Genomic DNA, 19580 nt, shown 5'->3' with positions numbered 1-19580 from the left:
AATGTTGTTCTGACTGTTGATGTGTTGGAAAGTTGCACAAAATACAAACAACACTGTTTCCTAAGACTAATGAATTTATATTTATTATATTTATTTGTTTGACTTACATAATAATATACTTTGCAAAAGGGACACTCAGTAAGAGACTGACTGTGAGAAATCTAAAGCAGTCCACTAAACAGCTAAACAAACAAGATGGACAAATACTGACCATAAACTAGAAGAAATATTTTGTGCATGTGTAAAAAGTTTTCGTAGCTGTCGTTATAGTTTGTGTACTCATTCTGGAAGTGTGTGCAGATATTATTTTTAACTATGAGGTTTTAAAACAACTGAGCGATGGATACACAAAAGTCCTGAGTGTGTTCAACCCTGAATGCATCAGCTACAAACCTAGTATGGTTACAAGTACACATTTTAGCTGATGGTCTGTGCATGTCTAGCTAATCATAACTGTCACACAAAATGTAACTACGGCCCCAAATGATGAGCTTTTTTACAAGAGCAAAATGTCTGTTTTTGACTCGTACCTGTGCTAGTTGCAACATATTAATTTCCTGATAAGGATCTTAAATTGTGTGGTTTTGAATTTGCATTTTTTTTGTATTTGACTGTTTCTCCTAAAGGAAATTGTTGGCTTCCTCCTCAAATGTAATTGTAGTCGTGAAGGAGGTGTGTCCTCAGAGATTATTTGTTTTGGTCTGAAAATCTGCTTTGAAAGTCGCATTGTAAGCCCTTAAAAGTCAACCAAAAAGTTAATCCTTGTTGGTTGCAGCCTCAGGTACATCCCTGCTGCCTGTTTCTGGTTGGTGGTGTTTTCAGCCACTATGCAGCAGCCGACAGGCAGCAGCACACCTGTCTGCTGTCATGCCGCTCGGTCGTCATACACCTGTGAGGCAGCAGCTTCGTGTTTGATGCTGGAGGCGTTCAGCCTGTTACCACATGGCTCTTTCCAGGTCACTGCTAATCCGCTCCAATCTTCTTTTCTCCTCATTAGCCCTCTTACCCGTTCCTTTCCCTGCTGCGCTCACAACCAAGCCGGTCTGCTCTAAAGCTGTAGGAGTCTAAATTTACACGCCAATAGTTTGCTGCTCGAGTTGTGCTGAATTTGAACCTGTAACGGTGAGAGATGACGAGGCTAAACAGACTTTTACTTTAACAAACACACTCCAATACTGAGCTGATCGGAGAGTAGAAACAGGCGGCTTTAACGAGGGATCGTCTGCAGGAGAACAATCCTGCATGTGCACAAACTATTGGAGTGTTTGGATTATTTCTGCAGTCGGCCTGTATGAGGAGGAGACGGAGCAGAGGAGGAGACCAGGTGGAGCTAAACATCAGAAGATCCTCCAGCTGTATATCAAGATGGAGTTCTAGACAAACAAGACACCAGACAGGTACACACACACACACACACACACACACACACACACACACACACACACCGCAGGCCTCTCTATGCTTTTTAAGAGGGGCTAGATGTTAGAAATAAAGTGGAAAGTGCAAGGACGACATTTTCATTTTTTTTCAAAACCTGCAGAGAAAGAAGCACTTGTTACCTCTAAGAAGAGACACAAGGTTGTTGTCCAAAGTAAAGTTGCATTTAAACACCGTATTTAATTCAGTTTATTGATATATTGACAAGTTAAATATTCAACTAAATAAATAAAAATCCTCTGCTTAAACACTCTGGCGTAAAAAGTATGAATAAAAAACATGCATTTCTGTACATAAAAGCAGACATAAAATAGTTAAACAGCCTGTTGATACAAGAATGGTCTTCTGATTATCAAACAAAGCACTGATGAATCAGCTGATGGCATGGCTGCATCAACAACGAGAGCTTTTTAAACATCTTCATACTACAAGTGATGAAAGGGCCTGATTGAGGTCAAAAAAAATAAATGTAGGATCTGAACAGGACATAAAAAAGCAACCTTAAATCTGACCTGTGTGTCCGCGCTAAATAATGTGGAGCACTTTTAGTTTAACTTCACTTTACTTCTCAAAACAAAGCTCCTGTAATTTTGCGTCACATAAACAAAGCGTGTCAGAGGAGCTGTGAAATCCTGACTGTAGGCCTGTTGTGTGGGTCTAAAAACACAGGGCGCCTTTAACCAGCTACCTTAATTTATACTTCCTCGCGTCCTCTCTTCTCCTCTGACCTGATCGTTACCCTCCGCCATCATGGAGGATCTCTCAATCCATTAAGGAGACGAGGAGACGAGGAGAGAGGATCTGAAGTGGTGTTAAAAAGCGGTGCACCTCCACACCAAAGACTCTGTGATAATGAATGCCACCACTGAAACGTCACAAAGTAGTTTGTTGACTGTGAATATGAAGCCTCCAGGTTGGCCTCTTGGCAACCATTTTTGTTTTCTGGAGCCATGTTTGGAGCAAGCGGCATCTGGTGATGATAAATGAAGCCAGTGCAGAAGTGCAGAACGCTGCAGTTCCTCGAGCGTCAGCTTCAAGATGGTAATGCCTTTCTAAAAACAAACAGTGAAGTCAAAGTCCCTCTGGGTTTGTTGTTGTCAGATCTGTGTTCACACTGACGGGGCGAAGATTCATTCAGTTTGTTGATGTTTCACTGGAACATGTTTTATATGTGAAGCCGTATGTTCCTGCGGTGTGGAATCAGTAAAAAAGGAGGCGGAGGTTCCAACAGTTCCACTGTGAATACGTTCCTACGATCAAACGCCTGTAGAAACACAGGCGCATAGACTCAGACCAGAAACAACATACAAACATTAAATACATGAAGAGTTGATCAGGTGACAACAGGAACCTGCAGGGTCCACACGTCGCTTATATTTTCAGCCAGACGGACGCTGTTTGCACTCTGAAGCGTGGTTAATGCACACGCTCTCATAGATCATTCATGCACATCATAGATTATTACAGACGGCTGAATGGAGACATTTCTGCAGCAGATGCTTCACTGCAGCTTCACCTGATTAAACCTCCCCAGAGGCGTCTCCAGGATCTCTGGGCCCCTCTGCCACAGACTCAGTCAGCCTTGCAGTATTGTTACGACCCCGCCTCCATTACATGAATGACAAATTAAAAGCTTCAAATGAAGGTCATCAGAATGAATCCCTCACTTTTTTTTTTTTGATTTCATGCATTTTAAAGAAACTATCCCTCTGATTGGCCTCCTTCTGAGATAGTTACAGAGGTGTTATAGGGGCGAGAGCCGAGATCCGGCTGTGTGTGTGTGTGTGTGTGTGTGTGTGTGTGTGTGCACTCGCGCTTCCGCAACGCTGAGACGTGAAACAGACTGGGACCCCGACGTAGCTAACAGCTAACACACCACTGAACCTGCATTAACACCTAGAGACCGCAACGAGGTCTTTAAAAGTCATATTTGATACAGTTATAGCGAACTATGAGGATGAGGTCTTTGCTTCTCTTTTTTAACGCAGTGTGAGACGTGTTTATCGTGGTTTGTGACGAAAGCTTCTTCACACAGAGAGACGGTGTTTTAAAGGAAGGGAGAGCATGACTTTATGAGTGTGTACATGTGGAGAAGTTGAAACTAACGACATCCACAGGAGGTGTTGGTTACATGATAAGATGAATGTAAGTTCTGTTTTGACCCGCTGGCTGTGCCGAGGGCGACGCCCCCTAAAGGTGTGTGTGTGTGTATAAAGACTGTTTAAAGACCTCCTCTGAACCAGGAAGCGGCAACATGAGGTTAAAAAAAAACAAAAAAAAAACAACAACAACAAGCCAACTGAAGACAAGGGAAACTGCCTTAGCATGATACTACTTCTGAATGTATCCGTGTATCTTTTCCCCCGGATGATTCCTCCTCCTCTTTGTACTCCAGTTACACGCCGACGCCGACGTAAAGCATGACAGCGATCATCGGCACGCGTCAAAAGAGGACTCGACCATCGTCTCCCACAGTGAGAGACAGTAGAGAAGTCCCAAAGACAGAAATGATGAAATATTCCATCATTTCTGTCTTTGGGACTTCTCTACTGTCTCTCGGAGCGTCGTTCTGGCACTGTTGCAGAAATGGACTATGAAAAGGACCAGGGAAAAGTCCAATGAGGGTCCTCGTCCATGGTGGCCCAGGGTAGCCGGTCTCACCAAGACGCCCATGAACACCCAGAGGAGCCAGTGAGCTCTGAATGTCAGAGTTTCTCCACCTGTGCAGGTTGTAATGTGTCACACCGCCTGTAGGGGGAGCCTGCAACCTGCTGCTGCTCCTCCTGACGGGAGGAGGAGGAGGAGGAGGAGGAGGAGGAGCAGATGGAGGAGGAGCGGGCTGGGGGAGGCTTTTGTTATGATAGTAAAGGCTGAACCTCGGTCAGCGGTTTCTCCTCACCGGGGGTCACGTTTGGAGGAGTGTTTTTTTTTTTTTGAACCGGAGCGGAGAGAGGAGGGCGGAAAACTGCGGATTCACTTCAGGAGGAGAAAACAGAGAGGAAACAATCTGCGGAAACGTGAGATCACTTTATCTTTCTCTCAGTTTTTTTTTAACAGCAGCTGATCGTCTGCTGTTTGTCTCAGATTGATAAAAAAAAACAAAAAATGACGGCTCGATGTTTCACCACGATCAGAAAATGTCTCCTCCTGAAAGCAGGAACAATCAGCTCGGTGTGTGTGTGTGTGTGATAGTGTGTGCACGGTGCAGCTTTAATACCGGGCTGTAACGTGTTATAGTGTGTTGTTGAACTGCAGGATTTGAGCTGAACTTTGGACACCACGTGTTTCGTCACATTTGACTTTTTCAACCTGCAGCAGAAACAGAACAAACAGATCAGATCATGTTGAGCTGCGCGGGTCTGCTGGAAGAAACAAAGACTACGCAGCTACACACATGTTGCACGATGAGCCGCTTTAGAGTGAAATGGGTTTAAAAATGCGCTAATGCATGTCGGAAAAGTGCACAACAGTACAATACCAGAGGTCAAAGTCACCTGCTTATTCATCAGTCAGACATGCTGCATGTGTTGTTGATGTTTGGCAGCAGGAGAAGAGCTACATGCTCATATCCAGCAGGTAGATCTGACCAAATGAAAGCATTCAGGATCTTTTTCTGCAGGTACGGAAAATATCAAAGTGACTGTCACTTCCGTTTGCATTTAGAGAGAAGTTAATAACATGTAGTTTATGCCCTCCTGAGGGTTAGAAAGTCAGGTATTATTTCACGTGACTTATTCAGAAGTCAGAGGTCTGCAGGACAAGTTACCTGGAGGCTGCATGCCTTATGTTTGAGTATCTTTTTCTGCACAGTTGTGTCTAAAAACAGGAAGCCATCCTAAAAGTGAACATTGAACAACAAGGACGATGGATGTAAAAATACACTTAACTCAAGATCTGATGCTGGGTTCAAAGTTCAAGATGGTCATAGTCCTACAAACACAACTGTGTGAAATTCTTATGCTAGGAGGCTCCTTTGCAGAGGGTAGGTAGAATAGAATATAAAGGGGCGCCGGTAGGTAGTGGTGACAGAGGGTTATGTCCTTCAGAGCGGACGGCCCGGGTTAGAATCCGACCTGTGGCTCCTTTCCTGCATATCATATCCCACTCTCTCTCTCTCTCTCTCTCTCTTTCTCTCTAAGAAAGTACTAAGTAAAGTTTTACCTCATGGGATCGTTGGATGTGTGAACACCTCCTTAAGAAACGCTGCCCTGTCTCTAAAATAAAAGCAAAAATGCCCAAAAATAAACCTTTAAAAACTAGAATATCAAACCAGAACGAAGAAGCGCAATGAGAATAAAATGTTAGTTTTTAAGAAAACATCAAGGCAGAATAACATGATGTGAGTGAGTGTGGCATTAATATACAATCTAAAATGTGAAGTGTTGCACGCTGCACAGGGGGTTATAGTGTTCCTTTTTTAAATGAATATTAGTATTTAAGAGTCTTAAGAGAAGGTGGAAGAAACTGTTCTTCAGTCTGCTGTTTAAAAACAAACAACAACATGCGATTAAATTCAATTCATTAATAAATTAGATTATTTTATTTCAATTCTCTGAACGCAAAAATGCACCAGCTCCCTTTTTCTTGTTTTCCTTAAACAAGTCATATCAAAACGTATTTTCTTAGAATAACATCATGAATACGGCCTTTCTTTTTCTTTAATTTAGTTTGAACAGAATGCTGTTCTTTGGAGGAAGTCATTTTCTCTTCTCGGCAGGTTGGACGCGCTCCAGACTGTAATGGGCTCTTCCTTTGGCCCCGGATATCTGCTCAGCATCTCCCTGCTGAAAACAAAAAAAAAACAGACAGACAAACAAAAAGCTCCGATAAACAACCGAGCTGATGTTGACGTTGCGTTCCTCGCTTCAGAAACGACATTTCTAAAAAGGAAAGGAGAAGAGAAACTCAACGGGCTCTTAAGAAGAGTAGAAACTCTCTGAGTGTTTGAGACTCTTTTATCTGAAGCCCTGATGCTGTCTGATAGTCTCTATGAACTGGTTTAACCCTCTGCAGAGGAATTACAGAGGCGCTGGCCGTCGCTCCCAGAGGCGTGTCGTCAGATGACAACTGGCGGTTTTGAAGATTGAGCGCCCCTTCATAGTTTCTCCTTCACTGCTGAATCTAAAGCTGCAAACGAAGAAACGTCCGTTAGAGGAAGCAACAAAACAAATGTTTAAAACGTCCCCGTTAGGCTGTTTGTGTAAGTCTCGTTTGAGTCACTTCCTGGTCACTCTCAGGACAAGATGAAGACTCGGCTGAGGATCTCTGAGGCTGTGCGATAAGACGGTGGTCATTCATGTTTTTCTTTCCTGCGTGTGTTTCAGATCCAGTGATGGTCGACTGTAGGAACCAGATCATGTGGCTTCAGCTACGGTCCCCCCCCCTCCCTTCACGCCTCGGGCCTTAGATGTGACTGAGATCAGCTGTGATGGGGATCCACAGCCTGCTGTCCCTCTCTGTGGTCCTGCTGAGCTGTGTGAGTCCGAGTGAGACCGGGCAGACTCCCAGAGTCTCCTTCAGTCTGGGTGAGGAGCGATCACGCCTGCTCTTTATCCTGTTGTCAGTTAAAGACGAGAAGAAGAAGAAGACGAGCGTGCGTCGTCACACCTGTTTGTTTTTTTAATCGTCTGTGTTACATCCTGATCACAAACAGGGAGTCCTGGGAGACTTGTGACCCGCTTCAGCAGCCCTGACGTCAGTAACACCACCACCCTGCTGCTCAGCGACAACGGGGACGTGCTGTATGTGGGGGCCCGGGACGCCGTGTTAGCACTGGATGTTAGCAACGAGGACGCTATCACACTGAGGAGCAAGGTGATCACTGAGCGCACATTCAGAGTTAACTATCTGAAAAACTGTGTTGATAAAAAGGAAATGGATCCATTAGTGGCTGTCCAAACTTTCAGGTTGATCTAATCCCTCCTAAAGTGATAAACGTCTTTAAGACACGGTGACTCTTTTTATGCCCGCCTCTTCATCTGCCTGTCTTTGTTCCTTTCAGCTGGACTGGAGTCCGTCGGAGAAAGACCTCGAACAATGCTCCATGAAAGGAAAGAAGATGGTGAGTAGCTGTTCTGAACCAGGTTGTTCTCAGAGACTTAAACTATAGTTAAAATTAAGACGAGCCGGGGCGCTGGTGGCGCAGTGGTTAGTGCGTGCGCCCAATGTGTGCAGGATGTAGTCCTCCAAGCGGGGGCGGCCCAGGTTCAAATCCAGCCTGTGGCTCCTTTCCCGCATGTCATTCTCCACTCTCTCTCTCTCTCTCCCTGATTTCTGACTCTATCCACTGTCCTGTCCCTCCATTAAAGGCACAAAAAGCCCCCAAAAATAAATGTTAAAAAAATAAATAAATAAATTAAGACGAGCCGGGAAGTCTAGAGGGAAGAAAACACATAATTGTGCAGCCGTTGTCGTGATGAGCTGTGTCATCTTTGCAGGGTGAGCGTGGCTAACGTTAGCAGATGTTGATGTTCCTTTGCGTGTGTCTGTTGTGTAAATATTTGTGTTGGATCCAAAGGTCCTGCTGCAGGCACGCTGTGTCCTAAACTTTTGATTGTCTGTTTGTTAAATGACTTTTTTTTTTTTTTTTTTTTTTTCTCCAGTCCGACTGTCCAAACTTCATCCGAGTTCTGCAGTTCCTGAACAGCAGCCACGTCTACGCCTGCGGGACGTTCGCCTTCAGTCCACGCTGCACCTACGTTGTATGATTATTTTTGACACACGTGGACACTGAACTGTTACAGACGATGAGGATGATGCACCTTATAGATTTGATAAAGATTTGAGAGCATCTCTACGACTCAGTAGAGAAACGAACGACTCGTTAGCGTCGGCTCAGACTTTCTTCAGGTCGTCACAGACAAAATGTGTGAAAAGAAAAACGAATATCAAATGATTAGAGTCCAAACTTGTGGTAAAGCAGCGCGTGATCCTGGGATGTAACTCTTGACGAGCTGACCCTTAGTTACCATGGTTACGACAGAAACAAAAGACGGAGATTGCATCGATTTAAAAAAAAAAAACATGTAAACACACAAAGTGCTGATATGTGAAACAACCTGAGCTCGTGCTGTTTTATTCTCAAAGCAGATTTCTGTAGATTTTATTTGTTCTGGAATAAGTTAGACTTTTTTTTTCCTCTCCTGTGTGAAGAACTCCGAGACGTTAACGATGAGCCCGAAGCCCGACGAGGGACGAGGTCGCTGCCCCTACGATCCCTACCAACGCAACACGGCCATCATCGTGGGTAAGACAACGAAACCGACAGGCTAGCTGAGGTAACTCGGGAGGAAAAACATTAGGTCTTTAACTCGGTGTCGAAGAATTTTCTGCTGAATCCAAACAGGAAGGATGAAACCGATCTTACTGACTTAATGACTGATGTTCAGATTCAAACTTCAGCTGAAGAAAACCTGAGATCTGTCTTTGGATCCAGAGCTGCTGGACAGGAAATGTGATGAGCTCCTGAAGATTTGAAATGTGCATCAACTCAGTCTCAGACAAAAGAGAGCCGGAGTGTTTTAGTGTTCCTCACAGGAGCTCTGAGACGACGACCTGAGGGTCAAAGGTCAAACTCACCATGAAGTGGGTAGATTAAGCAGACCAGTATTAGCCTGAGCTCTCCTCAGGACCGGCTGGTTATAAAGGGTCAGGCGTCCACTCTGACACCTCCCTGAGAATGTGCTGCTTGTTCTTTATAAGTCCGTTCTTATCGGTCAAGTTCAGGTCGAATCCATTTGTTCGTTAAAAAGAGGAAGGGCTTTATAAGATGCAGGTCAGAGAGGATCGTGTTCTCTGAATCTGGTGTCTGTAAATAAAACACAGCTGAACCAAATCGATTCTAAATGTTGCTAATCATTGGATTCTTCCTCTTTGGAGAAATGCGTCTCGAAGATCGTCCTAACCACCAGCTCCCGCTGATGTCCCGGACCGTCTCCACCTTCATTATGAAGTTACAACATGTGGTGTAACATCAGGATCACGCCCCGTGGATTGTCAGCTGATCAGTAGGAAACATGTCGTCATGTCGTGTCTAATAATGCAGATATTTCCACTGGCAGCGTTTTTATTTTCTGTACAAGCCAATGCGGTCGTCGAATCGACCTCGGCCTCAGCTCGCAGCTCGATCCAAAGACGAGTGGACTCAGTGAGAGACCTGGAAGACAGCTTCAGTTCTTCACTCACTGCGGGTCATTAGCATGCTATCGATCGAGGATGACTCACATGAGAGTCATGAGAGTCATTAGCTGAGACGCTGACCTAGTTTGGCCCGGACATGTTAACCCTCGCGGTCGTCTGAGGGTCATTGGGGGTCACGTGTTCCAAGGTGGGACTGGGACTTCATTGTGTGGAGAGAGAATCCAGAACAGCCTCGTAGGATGATGATAGATGTTGTGAAACTGATGTGATTGATGAAGAAGCCTGGAGACGCTTTTTGTTTAGTTGTACCTTTGAATACATTAAGCCGTCGTGGCGAGCTGACGGTGACACGTTCAAGATCATAAATATGTTTTTTTTTCCGACTCAAAGCCAAGAAAGCCCACCCCAATTATAAAACTAAGAAACCAACGATTGTGTGTCGCTCTGAGTTTGTTGTTTGTTGATGAAGTTTTCTGGTGGATTTTCTGTCCCTCAGATGGCGAGCTGTACACGGGGACGGTGGCAGACTACCGAGGAAACAGACCCGTCATCTCCAGACACCTGAGTGAGGGCCGGCGAGTCGACCTGAAGCTGGACGACACGTTGGGATGGCTCGAGGGTCAGTGAGGAGACCTGCATGATTACTCAACATGTTTGGAGAGAGTGAGGGGGGGGTGACATGCAGGGAACCTGGTCTGTAGTCTCCATACATGGGGCGTGCAGACTAACCACTAGTCCACCGGCGACCCGGAGAGCAGTAGTGTCAGAAACAGGGCAGAGACACACGTGTTTTTAATTAAAGGGGACATATTATGAAAATTCCTCTTCTACAGTGTTTCTGAACATATATTTGGGTAACCTGAGTGTCTAACGACCCACAAAATGTGAAATAAACCCATCCAGTCCTTTGTTTGTGGTCTGTATAAGTCTTACAACACAGAGAAAAATGCTCTGTTTCAAATGTGCTCTCCTTGTGATGTCACAGTGGGAAAAAGAAAAACCCTCCCCTCTCCTTATATTTCCACCCATGGACTCCACCACCAGCCTAGAACAACACTTTTGCCCATTTTTATTCTCTCTAGTGAAGGAGTGATGTCTGCTGGGAAAACTCGGGGGGGCTCGTTGCATTTAAAGAGACACACACACCAAAACGGAGCGTTCTGAGAGAGCTGGTTTATACAGGGTCACAAACCTCCTCTGGTGCTTGATTCATGTTATATTTTGACCAAAGCACAGATGTTTCATTTAGACCACAGAGGGACTGTTTGAAAAGGTGGAGAAGGGGGATAATATGTCCTCTTTAAATATGAAAAAGTTGTGTGTCTGTTGTTTTGAACTGAATCTGAATCTCTCAGTCTTGTTTCCATCTGTTCGCTTCAGATCCGACCTTCATCAGCTCCAGCTTCGTCCCTGACGAGGAGAAGATTTATTTCTTCTTCAGTGAGGTGGGCAGAGAGTACGACTTCATCGACAAGTTCATCGTCTCTCGGGTCTCTCAGATCTGCATGGTGAGCAAACACAAACAACAACTCGTACAGACCGATTAAAACTTCAGGAACGCTTTAAGAGAGTTCTTGCTATTCACTCATTTTCAAGAAACAGTTTATTTCTATAAAACACTGATGTGATGACATGTGGGCACAGGAAGTCGTTTATTTTTTTAATCTTAAAGCAGCGACGCAGCACAATGAGGCTTGTCAAAGTCTAACAAACCTGTATGTGGCGATCAAAGAATCCTAAATGAACAGTAAAATGAAACCGAACGAACACGCTTTGTTGAATTAGCAGACGATATTTGCAGACTCAACAGTAGCACCTTTCGCCTAATGGGGGGACGAACTGATCCCCCCCCTCTGTACAGTCAGAGGTAGTAACAGAGGCAAGACAGCGAGAGCAAGGGGGCGGAGCCAGTGTGGGAGCGCAGCACTGAGTGTGTGTGTATGTGGAGCTCCCGCTGTGCCGTGCTTCTGCAACACTGAAAACACAACGTGAATTCACAGACTGGGACACTGCTATCACGCCGTCACGTAATCAATATGAATGTACAAAGACGTGACGACGGCTGAGCTCAGTTAAGTCGCCTGACACTTAATTTATACGCGAGGACACAGAAAAGGTCGTGAATGTTTTTAACCGTGCTTTAAGCATCACAGACGATTTTCTAAAAAAGGTGACCATGCACTAAAGGACAGACTGATGCGTCTGATTCAGATGGAAAACTTCCCTCAGAGTGGAAACTGTCTGCAGCTCTGAGAGGTGAGTCTGAGTCAGCTGAAGATGGAACGCAACCTCAGATAATCATCAACAGGATGTTTATGCACAAAGAGGGAACTGCAACCAAAACCTCTTGGGGAGGGGGGGGGGTCAGTCATGAAGAACGGACTGCTGCCGCTTATATCTGCTCCTCATCTGCTCCGACTATCTGCTGCACCTCGGGGTCTGTTTCATGATATTCAGGTGCAAACCAACCAAAACGTTGTCCTGCTCTATTTTCTGGACTAAATGTGGAGAGAAGCAGTTTGAACCTTTTTACTCTGAGAGGATCTGAGCTCTCACATTGACGGAGCTCGGGTCTGTCCACATGACGATGGCGAGCTCGGAGGGGAGAGGGGAACTTTTAAAGTGTATCGTGAGGCCAGACGTGAAGAGTGTGATCTGATTTGAACACTTTAAAATAAAGCTTCCTCCCTGAATGGAGCAAAGAAAAAAAAAAAACCTGGCTGCCTCAGACTGATTTAACCCCTGATTATTTTTAAATTGTGACGTTAATGTCATATTTATTTCTAGATTTTATTTAAAGATGATTTCTTTCGGTTTCAGTTACCTCCATCTCTCAGTGGACAGTAACTTTTCACTGTAACGGCGTGTCGCTGTCAGTGCCAGTGTTCCTTAATTAGACGTTTTTTTGCAATGAAAGAAATGGAAAAAAATCCCACATGACGGCATAATGTGTTGTTCAGAAACACACAAACGGGGGCGCAGATGGGCTGGCGGTTATGTCGTCCTCCAAGCGGGCGGTCTGTGGTCGAGTCCGGTCTGTAGCGCCTTTCCCGCAGTACATTCCTCACTTTCCCTCTTTCTCCCTTGTTTCCAAATCCATCCACTAGGACAGTCCAATTTAGGCAAAAATCAATCCTTAAAAAAAAAAAAAAAAGCACAGACAGCAGCGGAGCAGAGAGACACTGTTAGCTCTGCAGCACAGCTAGGAGGACATTTAACCCTTTGTGTGCGTTTTAAAATTAGGTGGTGTCTCCTTGTTTTTATTTGCACAGCTGTAGTCGATGCAAAGCCGTGTAATCCTGTTGTGAATCACAACGTGTGTGTGTGTGTGTGTGTGTGTGTGTGTGTGTGTGTGTGTGTGTGTGTGTGTGTGTGTGTGTGTGTGTGTGTGTGTGTGTGTGTGTGTGTGTGTGTGTGTGTGTGTGTGTGTGTGTGTGTGTGTGTGTGTGTGTGTGTGTGTGTTGACAGCAGCAGGTAGAAGTGCTGTGTTTGTATCTAACGTCTCCTCCCTCGTTAATCAGAGTGACGTGGGGGGCCAGCGGACCCTGCAGAGACGTTGGACCACGTTCGCCAAAGCTCAGCTGCTGTGTCAGGCCGACAACGAGCTGCCTTACAACGTCATCCAGGACGTCGACACACTCGCGCCTGCAGAGGGCGCTCCGGCAGACGACACACTCTTCTACGGCATCTTCACCTCCCAGTGGTCAGTGACGGCGCTTTTCGCGCGCGCACAAAACTCCTGAAAACGTTCCGAGTGAGCTGCATGTGTGAACGCAAACGGCCACATTTTTACCTGCTGTTCCTGCTCCGTTTCAAGAAAGCAGACATTTCATAAGAGTTGTTAAAAGAATGTTTTTAATCCTTGGTGTCTTTGAAATGAGTGATGTAACAGCTGTTTGTGGTTTCAGGATGATCTAATCTGTGTTTGTAAAATGTGATCTAATTTTACTGTTAATCAACACAAAAGAATTGCAGGACACATTGAGTACGTTGTGTCGCACCACTGGGAGGAAATGCTCGCTTCTGGTTGCAGCTTTCACTCCACAGTAGCATGAGTTTGTGTGCAGAGACCGCTTGCACACGACCCAAAACCTGTCTGGCCTCATGTGGTTTCTGTAATCCATTAGCTGGAAGACAAGGGGAGAGGACTAACTTACTCCAAATCACATCAGAAGCCAGAATCGGTGGACGGTTGGGTTTGGGGATAGCAACCCCAACCTGTGCAATGACCCGTGAATGCTACGGAAATGTAGACAACAGAAAGACGGACTCAAATCCTGGAGAACCCCTTTATATTTCCTTTTAAATTAAAGCTCAATCCAGAACGATGTGCATGTGTTGTCAGAGTTCACGGCAGGGATGTCACAGAAAAAAAAAAAAGAAGTTTTGAAATAGCTGGAAGGAAGTTTCAACATTTGAATGGCAGAAATGCAGAGAGAGCAGTTTTTTTTTTTAAATACACACAAGAAAATAAAAACCCAGACAATGACGGAGCCGCATGTTTTAACTCGTCTGACTCTGCAGATTATTTTTCATCTTCAGCGGAATCAGAGTAAACGAGTTTGCTCTCCGTCCTCCAGGTCTGTCAACTCTGGACGCTCGGCTGTGTGCTCGTTCCGTCTGAGTGACATCAAGTCGGTCTTCTCTGGAAACTACAAGGTCCTGAACCGGGACACGTTACAGTGGAGCACCCGGGTTCAGGAGAAGGTCGCCAATCCAGGAGAGGTAATGATGGAGAAACGGGGGTGGAGGAAGGACGCTTCATTTAGTCCTGGAGGGGAAGATCATGTGTAGTGAAGAGTTCTTAAACTCTTAACAAGCTGAGTTCAGTTTGGCTTCAAACATTTTGATTTCATGACCCAGTTTATCAAAACTAAGGCTGCGAGCTAAACCACATACTGCACAATGCATACTATGTACTGAAACAATACACGCTGCAGACTGCAGTCACATCCTTGCATGACGTCTGTTCTACCTTCCTCTGTGCGTGCAGTGCGGCCTTCACAACGCGTCCGACAACGCTCTACGTTTCGTCAAAGAGAACTTCCTGGCAGACGACAGCGTGCGGCCTGTGGGGAGGACTCTGACCATGGTTTCTGCTGAGCACACGTACAGTCACCTGAGCGTGCAGAGGGTGCAGGCGGTGAACCAACGGGACTACACCGTGCTCTTCCTGCTCACAGGTATTCACACGGCACGTCCAGGTCACAGCGTCTCCGCGTCTGACATCAGCGCACCGACGCGTTCTTCATCTTTTAAGTTTAAAGAACATGTAACCATGACAACGGAACCTGGTGTTTGATTGCACGATGGTCTCGCGGGATGCAGTCCTTTCAACTCTTCTCTCTCGCCCGTCTTTCAGAGTCCGGTTACCTGCACAAAGCGGTGCTGCTGCAGGCCGGGGCTCACATCGTGGAGGAGGTTCAGGTGTTCGTGCAGCCGCAGCCCGTCAAGAGTCTGAAGCTCTCCACAGCGCAGGTACAGTCCACAGAGTCCGGCTGGAAATCTGTAAGATATGAATCCAAAGTTAGATGTCTGATCATCGATGCACTCCTGCGGCAGTCTGTGACCCCAGAGCAACATCAGAAGACTGAACAGGACCGGACTGGTTCCTTTACATCCTGTGGTGACTTGATCTGGGTCACTTAAGTGCTCTGTTCCTTTAACATCCAGGACCTCAAACGATGTAGAAAAAGAAGAACTACAACAGAACCCCTAATGTTGGCTTATTTCTTGTTTTTAATTACCAATAACTGCAGCACACTCCTGCACACTGCTCACACAGAGTTAGCACAATATAATATATGACGCACCCTTTAATCAAAGGTGAGAGCACTGACTAATGTCAGCATGTTCATCTGTAAATGAGGACTCGAACTTGCTCTCAATATTTAGCGATGCGTCTCCTTCTTTGTGTCAAAAACAGAAATGTTGCGTTGCTCTCATTTCCTCGTTTTTTTTGACGAAGAGAAGTCTGACACTTTGCCCGTTAGTCGAAGGAAGTTGGCCTCTTCTCCTTTCTGCTGCTCTGCCCTCATTTTAACCCTTCACCCTCAGTGGTTTTGACACTGTGAACTTAAAGGCAGCTTCAGGATTTGTATTTAAGATTTCAAACAACAAATGAAAAGCCATCCGCTCTAACAGTTTGTGTCTCAGCTGCTCAGCTCCATGACATGATGTCGTCGAGCGACACTAATTGGTCACAAGTCGTGTTGTGTGCGGAGTGTGTTTCTGACTCTGTGGATTTATCGTCTCAGTGGAATCACTCTGTTAAACGTGTTATTCTCTGACACACCTGACTCCCTAATGTTCGCTGTGAGACTCATCAGAGTGAATGTCCTCCCTGGTCTCTCGTTTTTGTGCAGCATGTTTGATGAAACTCTGATCTCAAATGTGTGTGTGCAGGGAGTGATCTATGTGGGCACGTCCGAGGGGGTGGTCAGGGTCCCCACAGCCAACTGCTCTGTGTACTGGACCTGTCCTCAGTGTGTTCTGGCCCGAGACCCGTTCTGTGGCTGGGACCCAAACAGCAGGGCCTGCGTGGGGGTCTCCAACTCCAAAAGCAGTCTGTGAGTTTCAGTCATTCAGTCCTCGGGAGTCTAGAGCCTCAGTCTCGTTCTCGCGTCTACCTGTGCTGACTGTGTGTTTTGTTCCTCCTCAGAGTTCAGGACGTGGACAGAGGGAACGTGGAGGAGGCGTGCAGCAGCGTGTCGTTAACACACAGAGCCAGATTCAGCCCCAACAAACTGTCTGCGGGTGAGTCACCATCTTACCTGCTGCTCCGCTTCTGCTGCTTACCTGCAGGAAACTGTTGTTAGAAGAATAATTAAATAATTTTAAAAACAATTTGCCAATGAACTCCCTTCCTCTACAGAGCTCACTGGGAGCGGGGGAGGGAATGAGATTTCAGACGCAGCAGCTCTGCTCCTCGCTCCCTTTAGAGACTTCTTCTTTTAAACAAAACAATCTTTGGTACTTTTCTAGTTGGGGGGGTCTCTGTGTTTGGGTGGTCTTGGTGATGTAATCTGTATTATCAGCTTCGTGTCCTGCAGGTGAGCTGGTCTCGGTCTCTCTGAACGAGGTGGTCCGGCTGCAGTGTCCCCCGTCCTCCCGTCTGTCCCGGCAGCAGTGGGAGCGTCCCAACAGCCGCCTGTCCTCCGAGCTCTACCTGCACCTGGAGGACGGCAGCCTGAGCTTTGTGGCCACGCCCACCTCGCTGGGTCACTACCTGTGCCTGTCCACGGAGAACGGCTTCCAGCAGACCGTGGCCATCTACCACGTCAGACAGAAGAGCAGCAACACGGCTCAGTCCCAGCCCAGCTCGCACCCTGTCACTCAGGCGGGGGCCCGGCCGGGGCCCAGATCGAAGCCCTCTGAGGGACCTCAGAGGACAGAATCAGAACTGGGGAGGACTGAGCCCACACAGTCAAGCAGAGATGCTCAGACCCCTACCCCACAGCAGGACAGAGACCCCGCCCTGTGGACTCAAGAGTCAGGGCTCAGAGGGACTAAGCTTTGGGAGGAGGGGCCCCTGATGTCTGCACGGGGTCCCTGCTACCTGAAGGAGCTGGTGGTGGTGTCGGTGCTGCTGCTCCTGTGTGTCAGCCTGCTGATCACCGTGCTGCTCTACACCTTCAGACAGCGCTGCCGCAGCCGCACCGCCCCCCAGGCGGGAACCCCCCCCAGAGGCCGCAGGACCTCCATGGAGCAGGAGGCCCTCAGGGGCCCCTGTGCGAGCAAACGAAACGGGAAGACCCCGCACAGTGCACAGGCGGGGGTGCTGGTTAGTAACGGGGCTCTGACGGGGTCTAACGGACATTTACCCAACACCCCCATTTGAGAGTTACACAAAACACACACACTGATACACACACTCACTGTTACACCTGAGAGGTGGGAGGAGCCTGTTACCACGGTGACTCTCTGTCAGTCCTGTTGGAGGTTCTGTTAAAAAGGCTACGCTGTTTTCACACATGTACTTCAAGCAGAATGCAGCAGCAGAAATCTTCCTCTCTTGCTTGTTCACACATGCACCTCGCAGCGGGAGATGATTCCAGCTGATGGGGGGGGGGAGGAGTCTGTTTTTTGTTCACACAGGAGTTTTGTGCATGTGTGAAAGAACCGAACCACTAGAGACTTGGTACACCTGTGAGGACACCTGTCAGTCAGATGAACGATGTTTAAAATGTGATGACCAATCTGTGACGGTACTTTGTGTTGTTCCACACACTGACTCAGTTTGTCTGTGCTGTAAAGTACGAGTTCACCTGACTGTAAAAGGTTTTAGACAAGAAACTTTGCTATGAAGCCACAGTTTTCAGTCTACTTTCATGAGGTTATTAATTCTCAGGAGGTCAAATGAACCAAACGTGAAGACCGATGTTACATTTTTTAAAACTCCCTCTGTGGATTGTGAAAATAAAGACGAGTCAGCGGCTGTTTTCATCTCAGAAATCTCTTCGTAATGTGTTTTTTGACTTTGCCAAACTGATATTTTAGGAAACGTCAGTAACGGACTGAAGGTTTGTGTTCATGTGGAAGAGAAGTCAGGACGAGACATTTAATCATAAACAAATTCATCTGCACACGGAAACAGTCAACCGGAAGTCTTTTTTCATCGTCAGTCCCTGAGGTTAAAGTGTCATAAAACACTTGCTAAGAAATTTACCTGAAGGAGTTTAACTTTAGTAGGTTAAAGGTCACATATTCTCCTCCTCTTCAACCAGTCTCAAGAGCTCCCCAAAACATGTGTGTGAAGTTTCTTGTTCTAAATCCACTCTGATCCTGTATTTGATCATGTCTATAAACCCCTCTATTTCAGCCCTGCTCAGAACAGACTGTTTCTGTGTCTGTACCTTTAAATGTAAACTTTTCTCATCATTGGGGGGTTTCTAGACAGACAAGGGACACATGTTGGAGTTAGAACAACATGGTGAAGTGTGTTTTGCATAATATGTGACCGTTAAGAAAACTCCCTGAACTGTTCACATGTTCATAATCAGGACAGATTTTAACCCTTCGATGTCTCATCTCTAAAGAAATTCTCATAATTTCTGCTTCTGTCAGCACAATCATCATCAGCGAGTTGTAACTTGTTGGTGGTTATTTTTCTGCAGATCATTTCAGGTTTTCAGTCTGTTTTTTCTCCGTGTGTTAGCATCAGTGTCCTCTTGTCTGTAAGTCGATGAAGACAATGACTGGTGAGATGTTTAAAACCATGCGGAGGTCTCGGTGAGGAGGTCTGACTGTACGGTCACCGGCTGCTCTGATTTGGTATGACTGTTCGAGGTGTGATGATAACAAACTGTCCAAACTGTGTGACGAGCACAGGAATAAAAAGTGAAGGTGTCCTCTGTGTGTCTCTGAGTTTATTTTAATATATTAATGATTTAATTTCAGACCTTAATTCATCTGTATTAACTAGTTAATGACAGCCTGACTTCTAACAGATTCAGGTGATTTTACGAACTAGAAAAACTCCACATATTGACAGGAAGTATCTCACATACTCTCTCTGGGCTCAAGCCACATTTAAGAACAGATTATAAGACAGAGATTTAGAAACATCACGTTTATCATACGGTTCTATGGTGTTATTACCGTGGATATGTTTTGCAGCTGCCGCCTCCCAAACTCGACCGAACTGAGATAAGAGACAACATGAAGCTGAACACAGCTGTGACAACAACACAGAACTGCTGCTGCTGTCCACACACACACACACACACACACACACACACACACACACACACACACACACACACACACACACACACACACACACACACACACACACACACACTCTCAAACACACCCACAGCAGTTAGGACAGCTTCATAGCAGCACAGGACACACTGTAAAAACAGGTTCTTAAGATGGAAATATTTATATATATATTTATGGAAATAAGTATAAAAGTACATTAAAATCGGAGTAAGCACATAAAAGTTCAAGGTGAATCACTTTGGATACGTGAGACTTGTGTTGTGTGTGTAACAGGTGTT

At 46.0% G+C, this 19580-nt stretch overlaps 1 protein-coding gene across 3 annotated transcripts; it reads left to right on the top strand.

Annotated features, from left to right (window-relative positions):
* Positions 1–1063: 1063 nt before the first annotated feature.
* On the top strand, positions 1064–18926 carry sema4ab (sema domain, immunoglobulin domain (Ig), transmembrane domain (TM) and short cytoplasmic domain, (semaphorin) 4Ab). Of its 3 annotated transcripts, none has more exons than XM_061059125.1 (15): positions 1064–1397; positions 6762–6962; positions 7091–7251; positions 7439–7498; positions 8040–8138; positions 8590–8683; positions 10073–10195; positions 10957–11084; positions 13098–13279; positions 14157–14301; positions 14570–14759; positions 14939–15054; positions 15982–16145; positions 16238–16332; positions 16614–18926. In XM_061059125.1, the coding sequence occupies exons 2-15, from the start codon at positions 6866–6868 to the stop codon at positions 17414–17416; spliced, it is 2457 nt and encodes an 818-aa protein (XP_060915108.1). In that variant the 5' UTR covers positions 1064–1397; positions 6762–6865; the 3' UTR covers positions 17417–18926. The 3 variants fall into 3 exon arrangements, with proteins under 3 accessions (XP_060915108.1, XP_060915107.1, XP_060915109.1); XM_061059124.1 differs by lacking the exon at positions 1064–1397 and adding an exon at positions 4272–4454; XM_061059126.1 differs by lacking the exon at positions 1064–1397 and adding an exon at positions 4273–4454 and having other exon boundaries at positions 16629–18926.
* The last annotated feature ends 654 nt before the right edge of the window (positions 18927–19580 follow it).

The sequence above is a fragment of the Labrus mixtus genome, chromosome 16 (genome assembly GCF_963584025.1).
Source record: "Labrus mixtus chromosome 16, fLabMix1.1, whole genome shotgun sequence".
Classification (NCBI taxonomy): domain Eukaryota; kingdom Metazoa; phylum Chordata; class Actinopteri; order Labriformes; family Labridae; genus Labrus; species Labrus mixtus.
The sequence above is the reverse complement of the archived record's forward strand: the minus strand, read 5'-3'. Positions and strand labels throughout refer to the sequence as shown.

Coding starts and splice junctions, on each gene's coding strand:
- sema4ab (XM_061059125.1), top strand. CDS start 6,866: ATGGGGATCCACAGCCTGCTGTCCCTCTCTGTGGTCCTGCTGAGCTGT. Junction 13,280..14,156: donor GGCATCTTCACCTCCCAGTG/GTCAGTGACGGC, acceptor TCCGTCCTCCAG/GTCTGTCAACTCTGGACGCT. Junction 14,760..14,938: donor CGTGCTCTTCCTGCTCACAG/GTATTCACACGG, acceptor CCCGTCTTTCAG/AGTCCGGTTACCTGCACAAA.